Raw genomic sequence first — 27,474 nt, 5'->3', positions numbered from 1 at the left:
AGAGGAGTCAAATAGAAAACATTCCCTCCCCAGACAGAAGCAAAGAGAAACAGGAGGGCAACCTCCACAGTGGACATGCTGCTGCACCATAGCCCCAGTGCCCCTCCAGCCTTGAACTCAGGTTGAGAGGGCTACACAGATAAGCTCCCGAGAAGTGGACGAAATCCTCTCCAGAAGACAGTGCCCCCTCCTAAGCCTCAAATTATGGCTACAAAATAATAATGCTCAATGACAATGAACATCACACAGTCCAGCGTAACCAGGGACGTAAGGAAAAGAAACACCAGAACAGAAAGCACAGAGGTGGCTCAGACCAGGCAGCTTCCGTGGGGCAATGAGCAGGTCTTCCCCTCAGGCCCCAGGACACCAGGGGCCCTCCCAGCGCTGGCCTAGTTCTGCAGCCAGCACCTCACCCTAGCATGGTGGTGGAAATCACTGCTGTCACCTACAGGACTCTAGGCCCATGTCCTTGGTGTGCCTGTTGATAGCCGTGAGCATGTGGGTGAAGAGGGTGGGACAGCAGCAGGCAGAACATCCGTTCAGCTCCCTCACCCGCTTTCTCAATTCCACCTATAAAAATGTAAACCAATTTAACATGCCTAGCTGTTAATTTTGATGATTACAAAGTGGAGATTAAAAAAAGAGACCCTGCCTTGCCTTTGTAGATAATGTCTCTCTCTCTCTCTCCCAGCTTCAATTTTATCCACTCTTTCCAAATACAACAGCTAATTTCATTACAGACAGGTCTTTTAAGATTCCCCAGGGACCCAAACTAATAACATAGTGTCAATAGTGGGAAGACTGACTACCCTTCTGAAACTAGGGAGTCATGAATATTTTGCAGGACATGGCAATACCTATAAAATATATTCTCACTGAGACTAATACAGTGTTTGATAAATCTTCATACATAATACTCATGTTCAACTGATATGAATATTTATGGGGCCAAAGCAAGGGAGATAAGAAGTGATGGGAAGTATCCAACAGGGTGGATTCCCTGGCCCTTCCCTGAGCTTTGTAAGGCACATGAGAGGCAGAAACACCCCACAGCTGCTCCACACACAGGTAAATGCCAGCCCACCCAGGGCTGGGGGTAGTGATTGCTGGGGCACAGAGGGGATATTTGTGTGTCCTGTCATCCAGCTGCTGACCTCAGAGTGGAGCAGCCCAAGGGAGCCAGAGTGTCCAGGCCCATCTGCCCCCTCCCCATGCCCACTCATTCTCAGTTAGAAACATATTCCTGCTCCCTCAGGCTCCATTCTCTGCTCAAACTCTGACTCTAGAGTCCCCATGGGCCAAGCCCATACTTGGGGGTCACAGACAAGAGATCTCAGGAGCTCACACCTGTGGACAGAAGTGGAGACTGGCCCTGCCCACAGGGAGCCCCATGGAGCAGAGCCCAGGGGACCTGACCCCTGGACAGCAGAGGTGGCTCACCTGGAGCCCTGAGGTCCCAATCCCTAGCACACAGCAGGTGCTCTATAGGCACTTGTCAGATGATTGAATTAACAAAGGAAGATAGGCTCGGCACCTGTAGCTCAGCGGGTTCAAATCCAGATGGGCCTACCAAACAACGACAACTATAACCATTAAATAGCCGGGCGTTGTGGTAGGCACCTGTAGTCCCAGCTACTTGGGAGGCTGAGGCGAGAGAATCGCTTGAGCCTAAGAGTTGGAGGTTGCTGTGAGCTGTGACACCATAGCACTCTCCCCAGGGCAACATAGTGAGACTCTGTCTCAAAAAACAAACAAACAAGAAGAAGAAGAAGAAAAAGAAGGAGGAGGAGGGGGAGGGGAAGGGGAAGGGGGAGGGGGAGGGGGAGGGGACAAAAGCAAGGCCAGGGTGCTGCCCCCAGAACTCTGGCCAGGAGACAGTACCCCATGGGTACTATCCACAAACTCCCTCCCCTGGAGCAGCTGGGCCTCTTCTGGGCAGAGCCAGGTGAGAAGGGCAGAATCAAATCTTTTATTTCACTTTCTGGGTCCAGCCCTGTACATGTCTCTCCCACCTGCAAATAAAGCTGGAAAGTGTTTGAGTCAGTGTCGCCCACCTGGCTTTTTAAGTGCTTGGATGCTGGAGCCACCAAATCCCAACTCACCTTCACCCCTGTCCTGACTTTAGGCAAAATGCTGTGTGACTCGGTTTCCTTTCCTGGTAAGTGATGGCAACATGCCTCCCTCATGGGCTATTGTGAGGAAAGGTGGTGTCCAGCACAGCCCTGGAAGTCAGGTGGCCAAGCCCCATGGTTCTTTGCCCTCTCAGCAACCCACACAGTGGAATTTCTCTGCACTTGGCACTGCTCACACTTCTTTGCCACTTGGGCCCATCCCATACCCAGCAAAGCACTCAGCTGGGAAAGCCAAGAGGAGCTGCCATTCCAGGAGTGGGATGGGGTGGGGTGAAAGACCTGGATAACACAGAGGGGCACTCGCCTGACTCAAGGCTGGGTCCTGACTGCACAGGGCCCAGCACCCAGGGTACAAAGTTGGGGCGGGGGGACACCAGCCACTCCTGCAGTGGGCAGGGCCCCCAGAGAAAGAAAGGGAGGGCCTAGAACTCAGTGGCATGTATCCTCTTGTTTAATCTCACCAGTCCTATCACAAAGGCAAAAATCATTTTTTACTTTTGACAGATGTGGAACTTAACGCTCAGACAGGGGTAATGACTAACTCAAGGTCACCAACTTGGGATTTGGACCCAGATCTGTCCAACTACAAATATGGGGCTCAAACACTGCTTCTTGCATGAAACTGTCTTGACTTTGCCCTTCAAAGCAAGGCTTTCTCATACTCCTGTGAATTCCTGCATCACTAACAGCAGAGAACAGGTAACAGGGGCTATGCCTCCCTCTACCTGGCTGTAACCTCCCAGAGGACACACACTCTAAATGTCCCACTGTTGAGCTCTATACAACACAGAACTCGTTCTATTAAAAAGGTGTGAATCAGATCGAACCATCACCCTGACTTCCCCTCCCTAATTTCCTGTGGAAGCCTGGAGTTCATTCATTTTTGGCAGGGATAGGGCTGTATCAGAAAAGGAACTGCAGGCCGGGTATGGTGGCTCGCCCCTATAATCCTAGCATTCTGGGAGGCCGAGGCGGGTGGATTGCCTGAGCTCACAAGTTCGAGACTAGCCTAAGCCAGAGCAAGACCTCGTCTCTAAAAGTAGCCGGGCATTGTGGCCTGGCGCCTGTAGTCCATCTACTCGGGAGGCTGAGGCAAGAGAATCGCTTGAGCCCAAGAGTCTGAGGTTGCTGTGAGCTATGACATCATGGCACTCTGCTGAGGGTGACAAAGTGAGACTCTGTCTCAAAACAAACAAACAAACAAACAAACAAAGGGGCGTTGCCTGTGGCTCAAGGTGTAGGGTGCCAGCCCCATATACTGGAGGTGGCGGGTTCAAACCTGGCCCCGGCCAAAAACTGCAAAAAAAAAAAACAGAAAAGGAACTGCAGAGCTGATTCAGCAGAGTTGGGCTGGGAAGGTCAGGTGCACAGTGGATAGTGGGAATAAGAAACAGCAGCCAAAGCTTACCAGGTCAGCCCCATCATCTATAGAGCACAAGCCATGTCAGACACTGCTCCAAAATCTCCAGCTTTCCCTCATTTGACAGTCTCAGAACAGCCCCAGAGATAACTACTAATATCGTCCTGCCTTACAGGTGGAGAGACTGAGGAGCAGGGGTGTTAAACAACCTGCTTGAGGCTGTCCAGGGGCAGGCAGTGGGGCCAGGACCCGATGCCAGGTGGTACGGCCCATGTCTTAACCGCAGCACTTGGCTCTCACCAATTAAGAAAATCTCGTTGTAGCTTGATGCCCGTAGCACAGTGGTTACGGTGCCAGCCACATACACCAAGGGTGGCGGGTGTGAACCCAGCCAGGCCAGCTAAAACAACAATGACAATTGCAACAAAAAATAGCTGGGCATTGTGGCAGGTGCCTGTAGTTCCAGCTACTTGGGAAGCTGAGGCAAGAGAATCGCTTAAGCCCAAGAGTTTGAGGTTGCTGTGAGCTGTGATACCATGGCACTCTACCGAGGGTGACAAAGTGAGACTCCTGTCTCAAAAAAGAAAAAAAAGAAAGAAAATTTTGTCTGTTTCCCCTGTCCACTGCTAAGTGCTTAAGCACTCAGAATATTAACAGGCATTTACAACAGTTTTGTGAAAATAGTCCCTTGAAGAATCCCAACACTATTATTTTCTGACTTGGAAACAAAATCAGAGCTTGCTGGGTTTCAGATTGGGACTATACACACAGGTGACGTGACTGAACTAGTCTGTTAACAATAAAAATAGCCCCCTCTGCCATGAGAGGTAGGAGATCCAACTCCCCAGCCCCGGCCATCCAGGTGCATCCTCCCTACCAGTCTCTGGGAGGCAGTCTGGGCAGTGCCTGCCCTTGAAACCCACCTCGAACTCGCCTGACCTGCCCCCACGGGGTCCCAGCCTCCTTGTGGGGGGATGAGCATAGAGCCGATTGCCTCTGTGAGTGGTAGAGAGGGCCCAGTGAGCTCAAAGCTGGGTGCTCAGAATATGACCTTTACCATTCAAGCCTGCATGAAATGGCTCTAGGAGAAAGCTACCTTTATACCAGGCCCACAGGTGCCCTTTGTCCTCAATCTCAGTCAGAGGTGTGATGGGGGGATTTAGAGTGTGGGAAGGAGGAAGAACCTCTGAGAACATCCTCCAAAATGCTGGATGGAGCAGGATGGTGGTTATGCATCATCCAAGGTGAAGGTGTGGGGGAGGGTGCAGGGGGCCAGGCAGTACCTTCATACCTGCTGGACTTCAGTTCCACCTGTCTCCCTGCCACCACCTGGGAAAAGACCCTGGCAGAAGCTGGAGATTGGCTCCACGGGGCTGGGAGGTGACAGAAGGATCCAGTGTAACATGGTGCCAGCCCATTCCCCTCTCAGCCAGGAACGAGGTGGGCTCTCACCCTCAGTGCCTCTCTCAGGTTCTAGACCCTGCAAAGGAGAAGTCATGCTGGGCAGCACCTGGCCCTGCCTCCCCACCTTGCCTATGGGGCTCCCACCAGACAGACCCATTCCATAAGAGGCATGTCGTGTGTCCCTGTACTAAAGGGAAACGTACAGATAATACATAGCCAAACTACTTTCTTTTGAAAAATCTATTTAGTGCCATTGCTATACTAAAAAAAGAAAAAGAAAAGGAAGGTACTTTGCAGTTCTCAGCCTCAGATGACCTTGTTTCCTCCCTCCCTGGGAGAAGGAAAGAACCCAGCCTCCTGCGCACACCACCCTCAGCATCCCGTCCCTGCCCTGCCCAGTACCATCTGCCCCAGGGGTGCTGTCTGAGGTGCTGGCCAGGACCTGTCCAGGGCACAGCTGTCCCACCCCTGCAGGACACAGCTCCTTTTCTCCTCCCCCTTCCTTCCACCTCGCAGGTGGCTCCTGTCTGAAGACCCGCCTCTGGGCCTACCCTCAGCTGCTCAGCCTCATGGGCTCACTCAACCTGTTCTGCCACACACACAATACCTGGCAAGACATGGGGACATTTTTCATTATCACACAGGGTTGGGGTGCCACCAGCACTCCATGGGGGTGGCCAGGGGGGCTGCGCAGGATGCTCCCAGCAAAGACTCATCCAGCTGCAGCTCCAAAGGGCTGCCCGCTTTAGCTGTCTCTAATTTCTCATCTCTCAGCCCTCTCCTCAACCCACTTTATCAAGGTCACCTCCACACTGAGCCAATGTCCGCCCTCTGCCCACATCCTCCTGGGCCTGTCACGAGCATCAGGCTGGTTTAGTCTCCACCACTTCCAGGACACAACATCGCCTGCCCTCAAGCTGCTCCCTCTCAATGTGTGTCCTGCTCTGGATCCTTCCACTTGAGTCCTCACTGCCAAGTGCCCTGGCTCAGGCCTGGGACTTGTCTCTTCTCAGATTACACTGGCCCTTTGTCTAGGCTCATGGCACCTGAGGGCATGAGAGGCCAACAACACCCAGATGTGCTCTCCATGACACTGATGGCATAGCCCAGGGCCAGCACCCCTGGATCTCAGGTGCCCTCAGGTCCTGCAGACTTGCTGTCCTCCCTGGGCCCAAGCATGCCCTCGTCTCCCCCAGCCCATACTAGCAGGCCACCCCAGTGCTCATCTCGGTCAGCCCCATCCCCTTACCTGTTGTTGCAGCTGCCTTCCCATCCAGTGGGGCCTGGGGTGAAATTTCAGGGGGTGCCTAAACCCTCAGTAACCAATAGAAACAATGTCTTGATGTAATGTCAAAACATTCAATTAAGACAAAAAATTCTGTGATGAACAGATCAACATTTTCTTTCTTTTTTTTTTTTTTTTGAGACAGAGCCTCAAGCTGTCACCCTGGTTAGAGTGCTATCACATCATAGCTCACAGCAACCTCAAACTCCTGGGCTCAAGTGAGTCTCCTGTCTCCACCTCCCAAGTAGCTGGGACTATAGGTGCCCGCCAGAACGCCCAGCTATTTTTTGGTTGCAGCCATCATTGTTGTTTGGCGGGCCCGGGCTGGATTCGAACTCGCCAGCTCAGGTGTATGTGGCTGGAGCCTTAGCCGCTTGAGCCACAGGTGCTGAGCCGATCAACATTTTCAATAAAGAGGGGAGGGGGCCAGCCTTTGGCAAAAGTGAAAACCGGCTCCCCTCTGCACATGCTCTCACATACTTTATGTATTGTTCTAGAACACTGAAGTAGTTGAAAACACTGAAAAATTGAAAAGCGGTTATATTAAAACCTAAAACATTATTTTAATTTTAAGTACATTATCCCCTGAGTATTTCATCATTTTACTTTTCGGGCTTTCATATGTTTTCATCTATTTTAATGTTCCAGAAAGAAAGGCATTAAAAGTACACGCAGACATGCACATGGGGCTCACATGTCCTTCTGCCTCAGCCCACACTGTGGCCCTGCCCTCCTGCCTGGTGCAGAGCCCTGGTCTGTTTTCACCAGAGGAGCCAGAGGGACTGTGAGAATGCCAGTCCTTCTAGTGACTCCTCTAGCTCAGTTCCCACCGTGTTCAGAAGACAGTCTGAGTTATACGGTGGAAAGTCCCACGTGGCCCCAGATCCACTCCCCAAGCCCTGCCTGCCTCAGGGCCTTTGCACTCGGTAGGCCTGAGCCTATCCCTTGGGCACTGCCAGCCACTTCCCTCTCTCCCAGAGAAAAATGCTGATACCCCCCCCACTTGCGACACGTCCTGCACCACATGTTCTATACCACTACGTTATTTTCTCCTGTTCCCTGTGTTGGGCACAACAATGCCTCCCCCAGATGCTGCGTCCTGTTCAGGACCAGGGGGTGCATTAGGTCCAAGGCAATGCCCATACAGCCCATAAGGCAGCAAGAGTCAAGGTTGCCAGTCAGCTTTGCCCTGGTTGGTCCAGTGTCCAGTGTGGTCACAGAGGACAGAGGGAGGTGGGGGGGCAGGAGAGGCGAATGGGGGCCGCCCCCAGGAGAGGTATGAGGTAGGGGACTGGGAGAACAGGGGAGGCTAGAATAGGCTGGGACAGTACCCTTTTGGACCAGGCCTGTGTGTCCTCACTGCAGAGAGACCAGCCAGACGTCTGTCCTCCAGATGGAGGGATGGCAGGTGCACACATGGCTCCTAGTTTCTGCAGAGCCAAGTCCTCAGGGCCTCTGGCAATGCTGGGGCACAGCAGGTGCTCCATGAGTTCCCACCGAGAGAATGAAATGCAAGGTGCTGGGCGCTTCAGTGAAGACCACACTAGGGGTGTGGGCCTGTGAATCACCCATGTGAAGGTGACACCACTGCGTTGTCACAGGGGGCTAAGGGACACATACTGGAACTGGCTTTTTGATACATTTTGAATAAAACATGTGGTATTCCCAGGATTTACACTGAGGATGTATTAGTGGGTATTCGAGTTTAACACCACAAAAAAGATGATTTTTGTTTATATAAAAAACAGAACATGGTTTCAGGCCCAGATTGTTATGCACAGACTTTCTACCTCGTGAACGTCCCTTTTGAGAGTTGAACAGGTGCTGGGCCAGTCACTACAGAGTGGCCATCCTGCACATTTTGGGTGTGTGGCACAAGCCTGCTGACTGCTGACCCCTGTGGCTCCCGCACTACTGTGATGAAAATGCCCACACAAGTCCAGGGCAGTCCCAGTGCTGTGCTGGCTCAGGGGCCACCGCTACCTGCCATGTCCAGGGGACCCCAGGGTGCTTACCCAGGGCTAGTGGAGGCACCTGCCCCACATCCTCAGAGGCATTAAGCTATGCCTGAAATGGCTACATGCACAGGGACAGACAGATGCTGGCCAGCCTGGAAGAAGGAGCTTATCTTGCCCTGAACCTGCCAGGCATCCCTGGGCAACCTTGTCTCCAAGAATTAACATTTGTGAATTGCGTGATCATCTTGTAAACAGCACCATTATTTTGTACTATGGTGTGTCTGTTAAAAGCAATAATTTATTATCTATAAACATCTAAAATATACCACAATTTTGGTAAACTTGTGTTGAGATTTATTTCTTTTTTAAATGTTCCTGGAAGCCCAAAAGCCTCTGTGGCCTGAGGCCCTCTGGGCCTCCAAGAACCCTGCAGGTGGATCCACTCAGCAAGACACCCTGCAGGCACCTCAGCCCTGCAGCTAAGCCTTCCCCAGCCCAACCAGGGGAAATATGCCAGGAAGGTGGCATCCACAAGGCTTCACAGTGTGGCTGGAGCTCAGGGACCAGGGTGTGGCTGTCCTGGCACCTTGTGGGTCTCATGTTTCTTTGGAGCAGTGCAGAAACCTGAGACAGCATTTACAGAACAGTTGTACTTTAAACATAAACAGGAAGCATCTGGGTGGGTGAGGCCCCTTGGGCAGACCCTAAGTGCAGCTGCCTCTGGCAGTGCCAGTGAGGGCTCCTACATGGGCATTGGGCAGGCATTGGCCAGGCACCAGGCAGGCCTGACTCAGAAAGAGAGGCAAGGTGGGCGTGAAAGAAGTAGCCTGCGGTGACATGGCATGGCTGGCAACATGAAGATTCATGCAGATTCAGGGCTCCTGGGTGGACCCTAGGGGTGTGTGACTCCTCCGATTCCATGTATCCTTCCATAATTTCTTTCTTTCTTTCTTCCTTTTTTTTTGAGACAGAGTGCCTCAAGCTGTCTCCTTGGGTAGAGTGCTGTGGCATCACAGCTCACAGCAACCTCCAACTCCGGGGCTCAAGCAATTCTCCTGCCTCCACCTCCCAAGTAGCTGGGACCCTAGGTACCCGCCTGGCTATTTTTTGGTTGTGGCCATCATTGTTGTTTGGTGGGTCCAGACTGGATTCGGACCTGCCAGCTCAGGTGTATGTGGCTGGTGCCTTAACTGCTTGAGCCACAGGTGCCAACCCTCCATAATTTCTTATGGAAATTATCTCTTCTCCATTCTCAGTATCCCAGAGTTCAGATGGGTTGAACCCACCCAAGCTCTTGGAGCAAAAATAAAACTGATGCTCCTAAAAAAGAGGGGGAGATCTAGAGACCCCAACAATTGGATCAGGCCTCACCTGACACCAGACAACTATTGGATTGCTGGCGGTGCCTGTAGCTCAGTCGGCAGGATACCAGCCACATACACCAAAGCTGGTGGGTTAAAATCTGACCTGGGCCAGCTAAAGCAATAATGACAACTGCAACACCAAAATAGCCGGGCATCGTGGTGGGTGCCTATAGTCCCAGCTACTTGGGAGGCTGAGGCAAAAGAATTGCTTAAGCCCAAGAGTTGGAGGTTGCTGTGAGCTGTGACGCCATGGCACTCAATCCAGGGTGACAGTTTGAGATTCTGTCTCAAAAGAAAAAAACAAAAACAAACAAACAAACAAACAAACAAAACTATCAGATTGCTCAGTCCCATGAGCACAACAAATCCCATTAGCTTTAACTCAGTCAGATTTGAGTTTTCTGTAACTTGAAAATCAGATCTCAACTGTAAACAGTGGTAAACCTTGCACCATGCTTGAGGAAACAGAGGACAAACATCAACATCCACAAGTCTACATATCTAAAATGTGACAGGACCTGCCCCAAACCCAGGGTCTCCCCATGGTACTCCAAACATGTGGCTTGTTTTGTTTTTATCTTTTATCAGATTGAGAGCTACACAAAGCCTTGGAGAGTGTGCTAGATCAGCAACCAGAGGAGTTTTTCACTCTTGTCACTTCTGATTCCACATTGGAGATCCTGGTGAGACCAGACAGCCCAGAGCCCCCAAACTGGGGTCTTCTGTCCACCCTTCCTGGGGAATCTGTTGTCTTTGCAAATGTTCAAGGTCATATGACTTGAATTGTTTTTAAATGGACTCATCTTTTAGATTAATTTGTTTCTTAAATAAGTGATACTTTGTTAGCAAAAATAGAAAACATGTATCATTTGTCCAGAATGTTAGTAAATAGAGAATGAAAACAAAATGCAGCAACTGTGGTCTAGCTAGACGTTGGCCAGCCAGGGACCCTGTGCTTCATGCTCGGGGGCCAGAGAGACTCAGAAAGGGGAGGGGTCCTGCAATGTGATGTGATTCTCCCAAAGCTCATCTCTGGGCCACCCAAAGGCCCCTCCCTGCCCAACACCATGAGCGTGTAGGGAGTATGTCTGGTTGACACCATTTCAGTGGAGGAGAGGACAGGGTGGGGCGCTCCCTGGCCTGGGAGGGCCCCCCACAGTGCTGACACCTCAGTACCCACAAAACCCCTCTGAAGGTTCTGTTAGCGTCCACCTTGACAGAAGAGGAAACTGAGGCTCTGAGGGGCACAGCCTGCCTGCAGTCCTTCTGTCACTGACAGGAGGGGACAGACTTGAATGAGTTGATGAATGGCTACACCCAAAGACAGCAGGGTTGTCCGAGGGGCAGGACCCCACTCCAGGGACATTTCTGGTATCCCAGCTGGCCCAGGAGCTGGCACTAGCACACAGCACACAGCATACATGTTGCCAAACAACAATGACAAATTAAAAAAAAAAATTGAAAAATAGCCGGGCGTTGTGGTGGGTGCCTATAGTCCCAGCTACTTGGGAGTCTGAGGCAAGAGAATCTCGCTTAAGCCCAAGAGTTTGAGGTTGCTGTGAGCTGTGATGTCACAACACTCTACTGAGGGTGACAAAGTGAGACTCTGTCTCAAAAAAAAGGAAGGGGCACCCTGGTCTCCAGTTCCTGTCATCCTTTCTCCACATGGTGTCCCCTCCTATTTCCAAATGTGAGCGGCAGTGGGGATGTGGGTGTGGTCTGCAGGGGTGGTGCTCCCGGAGGAAGCCGCAGCCAAGGCTGGGAAGCGAGGCTGAGTTTGCCAAGCTACCATCAGACATGTGATCTTTCCTCCGTGCTGTGAGATAATGCAGCTCTTCACTACCTTTTAAACAACCTGAAAAATGAGTTTCTCCTTTCTGTGAATGGCAATTAGAGGGGAAATTGTCAGACTCACACTGACACCAGACAATCGCTGCGCTGAGTGGTTGGGAGGCAGCTCAATTGCTGCCATCCTAAATGGAGGCCCCACAAGGGAAGATCCAAGTCAGGGAGGTTCCTTCTTGGCCCCCAACCCTTGTGCCCGGCTTCTCCTTCTACTAAATGAAGATGCTGACCAAGTGGGTCCCAAGACTTAGGTCCCACCCTGACTGCATGTATTCAGAGCAAGATCTGATATGTAAATTTATGGAGACTTATTTTTGTCAAGTTTCCAGCCAATGAAGGATAAACTGTCCTTTCGGAAAATAGTTCCAAGATTATGAAATATGCAGATTGCTGAGCTGAATTGTAAATGCAATCAGTTAGCCCCAGCATACTTCAAAGTCGGGGATCACTGCTGGCATGAATTTTTCCTAGAAGCTCAGGGCCCACTGGGCTTGCAGACACCAGTCTGCGGACACTGTCAGCTCTGCTAAGGGCTGCTCCCCCCACCAGGGGAAACAAGGTGAGAAGTGTTTATCCAACTTGTCTATCCCAGGACTTGAAGGTATGGTCTGCACAGAGATTCTCCTTGGTGCCTGAGAAGTGGGCTTAGTTGTTCCTACATGTCTGTGGTTGGATGGGCCAGAATCTTCATGCAGAGACAGGGGCAGCACTGCAGGTTGAGCAACACACACAAAGAAGAGAAGAAAACCGAGGACTGAAATGTCCTTAAAGTTCTCAGATTGAGAGAAATGTCAGGCTTCATCAAGTGCTGGGCAAATCAGAGGACACTGGAGAACAAAAGGCCTGGACTGAGCCTTGGTCATCAGAGTCAGACGCGGTGCTCTGATCAGGGGTGTTCACTATTTTTTCACTTTTGTAGTAGTTCAGCAAGACGGGTGGGGGGGGCAGGGAGACAGCCAATTAATTAGCAGAGAGGAAAATGGCCAACCAATTATATGCTGCTGCCATTTCAAGGCAAGACCAGCCTGAACAGACAATGACTGTTTTTCCAGCCACGGCAACATTGACTGTTTGGATTAGCCACATCAGAATGTTGTAACTCACAACACAAACTTGGGGAAGGATGAAAATTGATGAACTCAAGCTGGAAAGGCCGTCTGGAACCAGCCATTTTTGGAATTAAAACTCACAAATGAATAGGAGATCGCATTCCCTACCAAGCAGAATATCTTAAAGCATTTCCAAAATGGAATTGCTTATGCACAGCAGAAGCTTGGAAATCTCTTTTTAGAAACCAACACCTTATCCACACCCGGGAGGTTCTCGAGGGAGGTGTGTGCAGGAACAGGAGAGGGGGGCTGGCAGGCGTTCCATGGCAGATGCAGGGAGCAGCTAGGGCTTTCCGGAGCCTTTCTGCCCCTTGGGCTGCAGCTTCTGCAGGGTGTCTCTGTCCCTGTCCTTCGTTCCCTGAGGCAATGCTGAGGGACACCCACCCTGCAGGGGACAGAAGGGGCAGGTTTCCTGTCCTCCTGCAGGGTGTGGCAATCCAGCCATGGCATCTGAACCCCAAGTCAGTGGTTGCTTACTGATGGAGGGAGCATGGCCAGCTGCCTGCCATTCATGGCAGAGGTTTGGAGGAGTCTCTGCATGGACCTCCCCAAGTTCACCCTCTCAGCTGTGGTGTCTGTCTGCCACTGACAGAGACCTCATCACTGAGGCTGGCGGCCAAGAGCACCTTTATGTCTAGATTCTCGCCACTCTGCAGCTGGGTTATCCAAGGTGAACCGTGAGCGACGATCTCGTGTCTTCCCCCTTCTCTCCACCCTTCATCCTCTGTGCTCCAGGCCCGACTAGGTGCTCACTGTGAGTAACTCCCCATGCTGAGACTGCAGTGGCATTTTAGTGGAGGCAACCCCTTCCCCAGGCTCTCCACCCAGTAGTAGCTTCCTGTCGGGCCACGGCTGACATGGTGGGCCCAGCCTTCCAGACATGATTTTTGACAGAAAATGGGCACTGCATTTAGTTAACACCAAGACATGGCACCAGGCCATGATGCCATGAGACAGGTTCCCCTTCTCAAGCCTGTTTCACCCTCCTGATTTCTTCCTGGTTCCATGTTAATATATTCACTGCATGTCTCTCTCACTCAGGAATCTTCCTTTTTAACAAAGAAAGAACAGGCTTCTAGTGGCTACACCTTGCTGAAATCTCATGGTGAGCATGATCTTTTTTCCACATCTTTCTTTTTATTCATAGGTGTGGTGGTACTATACAATCGTCTCTCTCTTTTTTTTTTTTTTTTTTGCAGTTTTTGGCTGGAGCTGGGTTTCAAACCCACCCACCCCCACCTCCAGCATATGGGGCCGGCGCCCTACTCCTTTGAGCCATAGGCGCTGCCCACAATCGTCTCTTATAAACTTATTTAAACAAAAACATTGAATTGTTTGGAGAAAAATCTCACTTGCTCATTTGACAGATGTTCATGGAGTACTAACAACATTCGTGGTACTGCCACAGGCCTCGGGCGCTGCAGCCGGAACCAAACAGACACAAATTACCCCTGAGAGTGAGCAGCAGGCCAGGTGCTGTCACAGGTGTGATGTCTGAGAATTCCTGCGGCCTGGGAGACAGCAGGGTCAGTGTCCCCAGAGCAGGGGGCATGGGAAGGGCTGAACCATGACAGCCGAGCTCATGGAAGCTGCCCACCTAGGACTGTCCCTGACCAGCGCCTGTCCAGCCACAATGGAATCTTCTATTTTTCTAACTTAAACTTTTTTTTTTTTTTTTAATAGAGACAGAGTCTCACTTTATTGCCCTCGGTAGAGTGCCGTGGCATTACACAGCTCACAGCAATGTCTAACTACTGGGCTTAGGCAATTCTCCTGCCTCAGCCTCCTGAGTAGCTGGGACTACAGGCGCCTGCCACAACGCCCGGCTATTTTTTGGTTGCAGTTTGCCTGGGGCCCGGTTTGAACCCGCTGCCCTCAGTATATGGGGCCGGCGCCTTACCCACTGAGCCACAGGTGCCTCCCTTAACTTAAACTTTTAATAACTGCAGAAACATAGGTCCTCCTGAAGTGAAAGCCCCTACCATCAGCCGCTGCTGATGCCTTTCCCAGTACCCTGGGCCATGCCCTGCTGCTAGGGCTCTCTGTTTGCTGCTGCACAATGAGGCACCCACAGCCTCAACCTTCTCTGACCCTAACAAGAGCTATAGGATGAGGGCTGGGAGAGGTCACGTTAGAAGGAGTCAGCACATATGTGCTCTGAATTTTGGAAACTACCTCCCTCAAAAACAACTAAAATGAAAACTTCTCCTCCCATCCCAGCTCCATCTTGGGTTTCAGTGTCTTTCTTCCTGAGGGGCCCTGGGAGTATATCTGAGGCAGGAGAGTGAGGGCCACACCATGCGGTGGGTGCAGCTCCTCTCTGTAGGGTGAGCTCCAGCCGCTGCCATGTGAGGCTTTGTTACAAGGTTGTACCCTCACCTCTTCAGTCCCTACAACAAAAACAGATGAACGTGCACTAACTGTGGAGGCTGCATATTGCCCCAGGGAGGGGCAGCCCTGAGGCACCTGCAGCAAGGAGGACCCCTTGTCCCCACATCTCCTCACTGGGGGATTTGGAAGTTTTCTTAAATGCACAATGGTCTGAAATCCAGACAACTGAATGGAGATGTTTCCTTCCCTTCTCCTTTTCATAGAGCTTAAAGGTTCTCAAATTTAGTGTTCAGTTGCAAGCACAAAACCATGGACGCTGTATTTTATGTGCAATTTTTTAAGATATTCAGAAGGATGGTTTTTGTCTGTAAACATTTTTTTTCTGGCCTCGGGCACTAAATGAATATTTTCTTCTGGGTCCTCTGAATCTGCGCACACCATGTGGGAGTTCTCTGCCAAGGTCAATAGTACATCCCAAATAAAGGTCACCAGCATCTAAGGAAAGGTGGGGGGACATCCTGCTTCTCAGCCACCCCTACGCCCCACAGCTCAGGTGAAGATGACCCCCACCCACACCATCTTCAGGACACACTTTCCTCCCCACAAGCTCCTTCAAGCCAGGGTAGAGATTTCCAGGAAGCAGCCAAGGCAAAGAAAATACAAGGATAAATTGATTTCATTTTGGATTTCCTTCTCTCCTTTCTAAACTCAGCCGAATTGGTATCAGGAAGGAGCACACAGGAATCAATTCCACATTTCTGGAATCTAAATTTAAACAGGCCATGGTGGGAACAGCAAGCTGCCTCCTCCAGGAAGCTCCCCATGCACACTTTTCAACCAGAGAGTCTGGTTCAAACTCAAAGGGAGGTAAGTAGGGTTTTCAACTGGTTCCACGGGAAAAAACACCAGCCCCACAACTGCACTATCGTCTCCTCAGGGCCCCACCTGGGATGAGTGTTAGATTTTAGCATCTCTTATCATTTCCTGGAAGAAATATTGACTGACAATTGGGTTCAGACACTGTGCTAAGCACATGGGTCACAGAGAGAGAGATGTGGCATGGCCTCATCTTAGAAGGGGATGGGGGGACAGAGAGAGGGAGGTGATGGAAGAAAAGAGCACCATGGGCGGGTCTGGTGGGGTGGGGGACACATGCCACCTTCCAGGAACATGTCATTATCTCACATCAATGTCAGGAAAGTTAGTTAAAGGTTCTGTTTGTTTCTGTCTTGGAGAATCCTGGCTTCTTATCACCTTGAGAGTGAGATGAGGAAAAGCACTCCCAGGGCCAAGCTGCCCTCATGATGTCACACCACCTCTGTGTGCTGCCAATGTTTTTACATAACCCTCCAGTCCTCCCCATAAAACAGACCATAACACCCTGGCAAACACAGTTCAGTAAAGCTGCGTGCTATAGTCGGGACACCCGCCTGCCAGGAGATGAATCACACTGCCGGAGTGGCCAAGTGGCTGGCTTGGACTAAACTTTTCTCCCCTCATAGCTTCAGCTGAATAGCAAAGATCAGAAAAGCTACAGAGCTCATCAAGACCCCCAGAGGAGTATCAGGAAGCTGTGGGTGATGAGAAGGTACTGGGGAGGCTGGAGGATGCTCTGCAAGCTGCAGACCAAGCAAGGGCTCAGGCAGCCCCTCAGCAGAGCACTTCCTCATCTGGACTGGCACCAGCTTCCTGGCGAGAGCTGCTGCCCCAGGGTCTGCCTGCACCCTCTCTGCGTGGGAGGGTGTGCTCCTGAAGGAAACCATAGATGACCCCACATTCCCACACACAGCCAGCCCTGCAGCGGGCAGGGCTGCAGCTGCCACCTGCGTAGTCCCAGATCTCGAACACCTCCCACTTGTGCCTGTTACGACACTTTCTGGAGGAGGTTTGCTGGGGCTGCCAAGGCAGAAACCAGAATCGTCAGCACAGAACAGAGAACACCCGCTAATGATGCAGACACACAAACTTTCTCCTTCCTGGCACTTGGCACATCGCAAGCCCGAGAGCAGCAGCTGTGTTCTCTTCTGCTGCATCCCAAGTGGAAAAGTACTTGTTCTCACCAGCTACGGCTGCCTGTCCTGTCCTGCCTGACCCCAGGGCTGACTCTCAGGCTGACCTACACCTGCTTATGGTGAAACAAAGAGGCCACCAGAGCTGGGCTTTCTGTCAAAGCTTCCGAGGATCCTGGAGCTCCTGGGCACTACGACCTAGGTACATCTGGGTGACCAAGCCCCCACTGTCCACAAGGTCATGGTACAGAGCTTTTCCCACAAGAAAACTTTCCAGCATGGCCATGAGCATCCCCAGATTGGGAGGCTGTCAGGGCTAGTGGTCATACATAGTGTAGTGAATACCCTCCGAGCCGCAGAGGCAGAGGACACACAGCAGCTACTCCTAAGGGCAGCACCCCAACCGGTCTTTGCCCATCTCCCAGGAGGGAAGGGAAATGAATCTGTTTAAGCCCTGATGCCCCACAACTTTCGGACTTGGGCACTGCCTGCCTTAAAGCAGGTGCAGAGAACCTTACATCCCCATGGAAACAAGTCCAGAGTCATTGATGGGCTGTAGGGGGGAGTTCTCAAGGGTCCACTGGGTGAGTGAATGAATGAATGGGAATCCAGGGCAATGCCCTCTGCTGAAAAGATGCCTCTGCCCAGACTGATCCCTCCCAAGGTGGTGCAGACGACCTTCCACCAGGCAGAGCAGGCCATCTGGGAGGCTTGGGTTCCAGTGGCCGGAACAGAGTGGGATATCGCCAGCCCCGGGACTCGCCCCAGCTGCTGTTCCTCTATCTAACCCCTTGGTCCCAGGCAGAATGCTGCCGACTCACCATTGAGCTGGTTGTAGACCACCTCCTCCAGGTGGTCCAGGCGCTGCAGGATGGCCTCGCGGTCCGCCAGAGCGCCCACCTTGGCGTGTCTGCTGCGCACCCGGCGGTCAGCGCTGCGCAGGACCTGCACCAGCTCTTCGGAGCGGCCCCGAAGGCGGCAGTACACGGAGAAGACGACGATGCCCACGAAAACCAGAATGTTGACCGTCAGCAAAGTTTTGATCTTCCTGGCCACCGCCATGAACGCGGCTGCAAGCTGGGGGCTGCCTCACCCGCGGGGCATCCCCGTGGGCCCAGCGGCCGCAGGAGCCTCGGCCCGGCCCGCCTCTCCGGGCACCATGAGCCGCCCCGGGCCGGCCGCGGGCGGGCGGGGACTGGTGGGAGCGGCTGCGGGCCGGGGGCGCGCCGGGAGCTGTCCCTTCAGCACCAGCGCCGCGCTCAGCGCGCCCGGCCGCCGCCGCCCGGAGTCCCTGCGCGCAGGGGCTGCCCCGGGTCGCGGGCGCGGGGGGCAGCCGGCATCCTCCGCAGAGGGGCGAGGCCCGCCCGGGGAGCGGCAAGAGGGGCCCGGAGCGCAGACGGCGGCGGGGAGGCGCGGGCCGGCGGGAGCTCGCTGCTCTGCCCGCTGCTGCCCGCCCCGCAGCCACGGCGCCAGTGCGGAGTGACGCGCCTCGCAGCTCATCAGCATGCACGCGGCGCCCCGCGCCCGCCCCGCCCGCCGGCCGGGACCGCCCAGCGCCTGTCCCCCCTGCCGGTCCCCGCCCGCGGGTCCGCTCGCCCAGGGGTCCCCGCCAGGCAGGGCCGGGGGCGTGGCGGGCGAGCTGTGGAGCCAAGCCCTAGGGCTTTCGGGCGGGGCTTGGCGGAGCACTCAGATTCTTGCTCCCCACGACCCCCTGGGCGCTCGCGGCTCCCAGCAGCCAGCGCGGTCGGAACAGACCCCAACTTGGGTCCTCTGGAGTCCCTCTCAGGACTGTGGTGTCTGAATGGATGGGCGGGGTGGGTGTCTTTGTGGGGGGGACCCAGTCAGAGCCGCCTAGATGAGCACCTGCCCACCCCTCATTAAGTCTCCCTAACCCCGCCTCCCTTTTTCCCCCCCTCTCTGGGCTGAGGATTTGGGAACAGCTGAGTCTAAGGCCAGTGGAGCAGGCTTGAGATTCCACCGGCCCTGCCCACTCCCCGAGCCCATGGCTGCACCACCAGGTCCAACCTGGAACCCTCCAGAAGAGGCAGAGGCCGCCTGGACCAGGCTGTGCAAGGCCTACTCCCCGCCAGGTAAGACAGGTGGCCTCACTCCCTCCTCACTCTCTAACCTAGTCCCAAAGTGACATTTTGTAGAAGAGACAGCTGAGTCTAGAGTGGACACAGACACCAGCAAAGTCACAGAGCTGATGCTGAACTTGGATTCAAAGAATGAAGGACTAAAAGGCAGCAGTTTCTGTCTGGTTCACTGCTGTATCTCCAGTGCCTGAAACAAGTTCAAACACAAGGCTGGTATGCCATAAATATTTGTCAAATGAATAAATGACAGAACATTTATTAGGAGCTTAACTTTGTGCCGAGTCCTCAGTATACAAGAGATGAGTAGGACAAGTTCTCTGGGGCTTCATGGCTCTTAGTTCTGTTTGTGTGTCCATGTGTGTGAACATGTATCTGTGCACTTGTGCATGAGTGTGTGTATGTGTGTCTGTGCATGCATGTGCTTGTGTCTGTATAGAATTGATACATCTGTCTGTGTGTGAACATATATCTGTGCATATGTGTATGTGTGCATATGTACCTGAATGTCTGTGCATGTCTGTGTGTACATGTGTCTGTATGTGCAAGAGTGTGTGTATGTCTGTGCAAGCATGTGCATGTGTCTGTGTGTAAGTCTGGGTCCATGTGTCTGTGTGTGAACATGTATCTGTTCGTGTGTGTGCACGTGTACATGGGTGTGTGCATGTTTGTGTACATGTATCTGTGTGTGCATGAGTGTGTGCACGTGTCTGTGTGTGAGTCTGTGGGTGTGTGTTTGTGTGTGCATGCATGTGGATGTGTCTGTGGGTACACATGTCCGTGTGTATATGTGTGCGCAGTTCAGTACTCTCTTCTCCAAACACATTTCCTGACCTCAGGCATGCCAGATATCCAGCTTGGAGGGTTTCTACCTCTTGGCAGATGCTGGCAAGTGCTAGCAGGCCCTTTTTCCTTTCTTCGTCAAGCTATTCTTTTCTTTCTCAGGACATTTGTCTTGAGAAATTCAGAGGACCACCACAAGGAAGAACCCGGTCATTGGGACAGAGGCTAGCTGTCCACAGACTGTTTACCATATAAATTATGTTCTGAGATGGAGCCTGGGAATACTGATTTTAGTTGTTACTCCAGGAGAATCTTACAATGCAGCAAGTTCCATAAACTCTAGTCTGTTTTTGATGAATAACCATTCCCATGTCCCTTTTTAAGAAAAACTTATTTTTCTGTTTATAAAATGCCAGGCTGTAAGGTGTCTCCCAGTTTTATAAGGACGGTTTTTGGACATCTCACATGTATGCAGTGCTAAGCTACTTCCAGGCATTCTTCTAGGCCTCCAATGGGTATTAGCTGAGTAATCCTAACAGCAACCATATTAAGGTCCAAACTGGGCATTATTGAATTTCCCATATGAGGAAGCTGAGGCACAAAATGGCAAATCCCCCAAGGATGCACTGATGGTAAAGCATGAATCTGGGATTCAGGCCCAGATGATTCAGCTCCAGAATCAAATTTATTAGCCACTGTTGCTCAAAAAAAAAAAAAAATCAAGCACTTTTCATTATATGTTTATTGAAAGTGATGTTAAAGTGGTATTGCAAGAGAAAACATTATTTTGTTCATGTAAATACATTTTATCTGCATGCTGAAATCTACTAGGAAATGGTGCATCCTAACCACACATCAAGATTTGGGTGGATTCCACTGGAAAAACAAGTACATGGGACATGGGAAAATTGGGGGGGGGGTTGCATGTGGGGAGTAAAACATCTGATATTCCATCAAGTTAATATTTGTTTGATTTTTTTTTAATGTCGTGAATGCTCAGCTGTGATTTGTGAGGTGAGAGGCATACCCACGGGGAGAGCCACATCTTGTTTTGGGCACTGGTGTTCTGGAAGTTGTACAGACCCATGGTGCCCCCACATACACACACACCATCCTTGTTGAGCCTAGGCCTCCAGGGAGAACCCTCCTAGTACTGCAGACATCCCCTGGGGAGAGTTGACAGCTGGGGGAGTCAGTGCCTATTCACTGTAACACCCTTGGAAGGGCAGGCACTTGTGTGGACAGAGGCCACAGGAAGACCAAGCTGTGGAAATATAAAATGAGTTCAGTGAAAGGAAGTGCTAAATTTTTTACTGTGAATGAAGTCCAACTCTCCTGGGAGCTGAGACTTGATTATTTTGCACAAATCTGAGGAGAATTCACTCCTAGTAGGACCTTGCTCTCTCCTTGAACCACAGATTGAAATTCAAACATCACTAATGTGCTTCTTTTCTGTACCATAGAAACAAGGGCCTTTCTCTTCCATAGCTCCACCTGGGCACACAGCATGCCGTATTCTAACATCTTCATGGGCCAGTCAGACAGGTTGGGTTATACTGAGAAACAAGTGATGCTCACTCAAATCTTGATGGCCTGAACAGTACAGAGCTATTTCTCACACATGCTACATGTCTGCTGTGGGTCAACAGGGGTGTTCTGCTGCGGCGGTCACTCAGAGCACAGCCAGAGTGAATGTGGCCGACAGCTGTGCCAAAGAGAAAAGAGAACTGGGGGTCTCCCCTTGCCATTAGATGTCCAGCCCAGAAGTACTGTTTCCACTCAAAGTGCACTGGACAGAGAATACCATGTGGATGCCCCCAGCACAACGGTGGGGTGGGAGATGGGATCTACCATGTGCTGGAAGAGGAAGAACTAAGATGTTTTGGAGAGCAGCACTCTTGACCAGCACAGCAAATTGGGGTTTTATTTCAAACTCACCCACACCCCCAAATGCCATGCTCCCCTGGAGTAGCAATGCTGGTGTTTTGGTAAATTAGAATTTAATGCAACGTCTTTACAGAAAAAAAGAATAAAGCAAAAAGTGATGAATTCTGGTTTTAACCAAAATCATTGATGAGGCTGGATCTTGGGTGTCTGTTCCACCTTCCCAGGATCTGGGTGGGGAGGGAGGCAGGGCCTCCAGGACACTGAGTATGAGCAGGGGCCGTGCAGGCCTTGTTCTCACCCAGTAACTGGCCTTCAGGCGCTGAGCCCCAGAAACCCACTGATGGTCCCGTTCAGGCTGAGAGACAAAGTAAAGGGCAGATTACACCCCCAAAACCCAACTCGAACTCAGGCCTCAGGCCTGATTGTGCGTGGCTTTAAAGAGACAACTGAGATATTTGTGGCTGTTTATTCACCAGCCACCAGCTCCACTGTTGGACACCTGAGTGACAGCTGGCATCCCCGTAGCCCACTGCCTCTGCACACGGGCACATCCATCCTCAGACAGGTGAGGCCACTGCAGTGCCCTAGAGACCCAGGGAGACTCAACGTGGACAGGCCAGGCCACCACCTGCTCTCTCTGGGCAGGAAAGGCAAGTCTCTATGAGAAAGAAGGGAGAGATGGTGCTGGGGTGAAAATGTGAGAGAGACAGAGACAGAAAGTGTGTGTGTGGGGGGGGGACAGAGATGGGGAGAGAGGGAGGGAGAGAGAGAAAGACACACACAGAGAGACAGAAAGAGAAGGAGAGAGAGACAGGAGGCGAGAGAGAGAGGGAGAAAGGGAGCTAGAGATGGGAGAGGGAAAGGGACAAAAAAAGGGAGAGAGAGAGACAGAGACAGGGAGAGACACCGGGAGGGAGAGATGAGAGAGGGGGGAGAGAGAGAAGGGGAGAAAAACAGAGAGAGGAAGAGAGACGGGGAGGGAAAGAGACAGAGAGAGATGGGGAGAGACAGGAAGGGAGAGACACAGAGGGGGAGAGACAGATGGAGACAGAGATGGGGAAAGAGACAGAGACAGGAAGGGAGAGATGGGAGAGGGAGAAAGACAAAGGGTAGAGAGAAAGAGAGAGGTGGGGGAGAGAGAGACGAAGGAGAAAGACAGGGAGGGAGAGATGGGAGAGAGAGAGAGACAGAGGAAGAGGCAATTGGGGGAGGAGAAGGGAGTTATAATCAAAATGGAAAACTTTAGGTATCATTTTCTACTATTATTTCTCCTCAAAACAGTCTAAGAGGGTTCTAGAATTCAAGGATTTCCTCACTGCTGAAATTGCATGTGTCCCATGGGTCCTGAAGCTGACCCAGTCTCAGGGTCAGCACAATGCTAGTCCCAAGGCCATAACCATCAACAGGCCTCTTCCTCACTGGTCTCTTCTGCAGAACAAAAACTTCACCTTGTAGGGCTTCAGTTTTTGACTTAATTTATTTCTCAATACCTTTTGTATGCTCTAAAATACAAAAGTGCATTGGCCTAACCCTCCTGGTAACCTGTGAGGCAAGAGCATCCTTACTGTGCCAGTTGGATAGACCAAGAAATGGGGCACAGAGAAGTTTGTTAACATGCTGGCAGTCACACAGTCAAGCAGGTGGGGCAGGATTAGACCTAGCCAGTTAGGCTCCAGAGCTCAGCTTTCTTGTTTTTGTTTTTGTTTTGTTTTTGAGACAGGGTCTCATTTTGCTGCCCTGGTTAGAGTGTCGTGGGATCACAGCTCACAGAAACCTCAAACTCTTGGGCTCAAGTGCCTCCCTTGCCTCAGCCTCCCAAGTAGCTGGTACTACAGGCACCTGCCACAATGCCTGATTATTTTTAGAGACAGGGGTCTGGCTCCTGCTCAGGCTGGTCTCAAACTCCTGAGCTCAAGCAGTCCACCCATCTCAGCCTCCCAGACTGCTAGAATTATAGGCGTGAGCCACTGTGCCCGGCCAGAGCTCAGCTTTAAAGCTCAACTCTGAGCTGTCTCTGCTGCCAATGAACTATCCTAACACATTTTTTTCTTTTACTATAGTCATGATTAATTTTTCCTGTTTTCTACCGGTATGATGCTAATAATTTGACCCTTAGTCACAAATGCTAAGGCTGGTGAATCGTTAATCTCATTAACCTGTTAGAGTATTCGGACTATGTCCAAACAGTGGCTTAAAACAACAACAGTCATGTGACACATGGACCTACAGTTACACAGCCCCACTGGGGGAGAGCTCCATTCTGTGATGTGGGGGTGGGGGTGTCGGGAGCTCCCATTGGCAGTAGGTGCTGATCATCCTAAGGGTGACTTACTCCCATGTCTGAAGGTTGCTGCTAATGGCTGGTGGAGGGCTCAGCAGGAAGCAGGAGCACATGTCAGAGTGCAGTCAGAGTGCGACACTAGCTCCTCCCTCCAAGTGATCTGTGCTTCCTCACAACATGGCTGCCAGGTTCCCAGCACAAGCATCTGGAGAGAGACGGCTGCTGGAAGCTGCACCACCTTTTGTAACCAAGCCTCAGAAGGCATGTGGTGTTGCTACCATCACTCACATTCAAAAGGAGGGAACACAGAATCCACCCCTTCAAGGGAAGAGTGTAAAGAATTTGGACATGTTTTAAAATCCCTCCACCAGGGGACATCTTCCCTGGGCAGTCAGAAGAAATGTCCTTCTACCCCCTCGGCTATCAAGAGCACATGGACACTATCATTTAAGGCTGGCTGTGTGGGGGACTAGCCTCTGCTGGCGCCAGACTCTTGCTTCTATGGGCATCTTGATTGTATTTACATTTAAACTACTGTGTCCCTGAGCAGAGGAGTCTGACCTCTCAAACTCTGGATGGGAGTCCCTTGGGGCAGACGCTGCCACTTGCTTACACAACATCCTTTCCTTCCATGACATGACAGCCTCGATTTGTTCAAATAACAACTAATTCCTCTTGACCACAGACACCTACTCCAGATAGAGAAATAAGTCTGGATCAGTCTAACTCAGCCTATGGCAGTTCCATGGATGGGAACGGGGCGTAGGGAAGGGTCTGCACAGTGAGGCTTGTAGGACCAATTTCCCTCCTTGATTAAAAGGGGCTGGTTCCCCCAGTCTGGCCAGTTTCCCCCATGCCCTTTCCCTTTGTCCTCTCTGGAGTTCAGATGTGATGCCCAGAAGGGCAGCAGCCATTTGTTGACTGTGAAGCCACAGGCATGTGGATGAAAGTTGACCAGCAAGGACAGCAGAACAGAACGAGGGAGGAGAGTCCCTGACAGCTGCTGCCTCTGTATCGTGTTATGGGTGACAAATGAACTGCCCCTGTCCTGAGCCACTCCTCCTGAGGTGTCTGCCCTGCATTCCTAATCAATGAGCCTAACAAGCTGCCCACAGAGAAGGGCCGTCTGAGCCACTCAGTCACCCACAGAAGCCGGCATCTGTGGCTCTCTGAGTCATTGGGCTCCTGTGAGCTTTTGTCATCTCAGCCAGAGATCAAGGATGATGTATCTTCCTGCTCATGCCTTCTGAGCAAGGGCTTTTAGTGACTGTCACTGGCAAAACTGTTTGCTGCCCTGACACCCAGTCCGGCACTTACACATGGATGCACTGGTGGGAATGCACTGGCCTCTCTCCACAGCCCACATGGCTGGCAGCTGTCACTTTGTGCAGGTCTCCTGTGGAGAAGACAAGGGCTTTGTCCCCTCAGGATGGTGGGGGCAGGAGGGATTGTCCTTGGCCACTGGCCAGCCTTGCTTGCAGAGACAATCACCATCAGCAGCAGTGCTCTGTATGGTGAGAAGGGGCGCATGTACCCCAGATAGGCTCAAGGCCTCAAGCCCCTCCCTGTCAGACCCATATCTGCTCAGCTGAGGACCTAGCTGAGCCCTGCCTGCTTCTCTCTGTCCGGGCTTCCACTCAGCACCTGTCCACACACAGCTGAAGTCAGGCCCTTCAGTGGATGCGTCAGCTTCCTGCCAATGCCACCATCTTGAGCTTGCCCTCCCCTCTACCCCCAACCCCAGGCCAGCCAAGCTCCAGGCCCATCTGTCATCCCTCCCACCTGTGCATGCGAAGTCACTACCTGCCTAAGTGGGACCTCACCTGGCAGATCCTGACTGCATGGGACAAGTCTAACAGTCAGGAGACCATGGTACCCACTTCCCTGTTAGGCTGGACTTGACCACAGGCCAAAGCAAACCTGTGTGTGGACAGGTGCTGAGTGGAAGTTCCTTCCCTCAAAAGCTGAGTTTGCTGACCCCCTGCCTCATTAAATGCAGAGTAGTGCCCTCACCAGATCTCCACACCAGCCAGATCTGCACACCAGCCAGGTTCTCCAGGCAGCTCCTGGGGCTCGGGCTGCACCCCACCCAGCCCAGAGAGCTGCATCATCTCCAGGACAGGTCGTTCCCATTCTGGAGGGAGTGAGGGGCATTGGAGAGGACGTGCATATCCCCACCCACAGGCTTCAGGCCCATATGGGGTTCTCCCAAGAAGCAGAGCCATCCAGCTTCCCCAAGTCCTTGGCAGTGGCCCTCTGCAGCATTGCCTCTGGTTTACGCATTTGCAGGAGGAGCAGTTCCAGGGCTCCACTGGCCTCTCCTGCCACAACGGCCCTTACCCCACAGGCCAAGGAGTGAAAGTGATCCCAGCATCTGCAACAAGGGCCTAGCCCAGGATGCTTCCTGGAACTGAGGGGACCATGGCTCAGCCCAAGGAAACTTGAACCCAATGTACATCAGGTCTCATCCCAAACACCCTTCTCCAAGGCCACAGTGATATTCCTGGTCTCCCAGAATCAATGTTGGTTGAGATCCTGTAGTCCCCAAAAAGCCTTCCCACTTCCTTCTTCCCATGCACACTCACCCCGGGAACAGCTGCAGGTCTTTTGGGGGAGGTTGAAGAGCAGCTACATAGTGACCCTGGGTCCCTCCTAGGGCTGGCCCCCTTCATTCTGGGGGCTGCCCACAAGCTCATCTGGGGACTGACTGTTTTTATGGTTCGGGTTAGATTTTGTTAACCCTGAACTTTTTGTTTATTCAGACCAAGTAAGAATTTGGTCAGCTTCTTACTAACTTCTCTCCTGCGACCACCATGATCCACTGGCCTGCACTGTGGCCTGCAGAGGTCCCCTCATTCTGATTTCACTTTCTGTGGTTTCCATTACCCACCATCAACTTCAGTCCAAAAATATTAAATGAGAAATTCCAGAAATAAACGATTCATAAGTCATAAATTGTATATCCTCCTGAGTAGTGTAAGGAGATCTCCCAAAGCCCCAGTCTTCTTTGGCCAGGAAGTGAGTCACCTCCATGTCCAGCATGCCCACACTGCCTAAGCCACCAGCCTCAGGCTCCATGACTGCACAGGAGAAGTTCCATGTGCCCAGGGCTCAGTACCACCATGGTTCCAGACATTCACTGGGTGTCTCCCCAGTGTGGCCAAGGGTGCCCACGGCTTGCAGTCAGTCTTCTCTAATGCTGCCCTGGTCCTGCATGGCTGTTCCACCCATTGTGCCCTTGTCCTTGGAGGCCACTATCTCTCTGGATCCCGTCAGTCCTGTTGCATTTGGGTTTCCCATGTCAGTGACAGTGCTTCTGTCTGTAAGGTCTGCCCTGCGGAGAATGATCTCAGAGCTCTTCCCAGATGCCTATGCTCTCCTCACAGGTGTATTTCTCACAGTTGCAGTGACAGCTATGTCCTTGGGACCCTCCCAAGGTGAGTGAGCAAATTTATACTGACCTTCCAAGCTCCCTTTCTTGAATAAGCTGAGCAGGGTTGGGCTTCCCACTCCTAGGCCCCTGGTCCAGCCACAGGGCAGAATGCTCTAGCCCTTCCTGACTCATAGGCTGTAGCACTGGATGCAGAGCCTGCCCGCAAGCCCACATCTTCCCTCCACCAGCACCCCACACCC

The 27,474-nt window shown here is 52.0% G+C and overlaps 1 protein-coding gene across 2 annotated transcripts in view; it reads right to left on the bottom strand.

The window, feature by feature from the left end:
• The window catches only part of GALNT9 (polypeptide N-acetylgalactosaminyltransferase 9), an 89,222-nt gene extending 71,013 nt beyond the window's left edge, over positions 1 to 18,209 (bottom strand). Inside the window, exon 1 of one of the 2 annotated variants that reach the window (XM_053588215.1) lies at positions 17,619 to 18,209. In XM_053588215.1, the coding sequence (XP_053444190.1) occupies positions 17,619 to 17,859 (241 nt within the window). In that variant the 5' untranslated portion in view covers positions 17,860 to 18,209. The remainder of the gene's footprint in view (positions 1 to 17,618) is intronic. The other variant, XM_053588214.1, reaches the window with a different exon arrangement.
• Between the last annotated feature and the right edge of the window lie 9,265 nt (positions 18,210 to 27,474).

This window comes from Nycticebus coucang, chromosome 4 (genome assembly GCF_027406575.1).
Source record: "Nycticebus coucang isolate mNycCou1 chromosome 4, mNycCou1.pri, whole genome shotgun sequence".
In the NCBI taxonomy this organism is placed as follows: domain Eukaryota; kingdom Metazoa; phylum Chordata; class Mammalia; order Primates; family Lorisidae; genus Nycticebus; species Nycticebus coucang.
The sequence above is the reverse complement of the archived record's forward strand: the minus strand, read 5'-3'. Positions and strand labels throughout refer to the sequence as shown.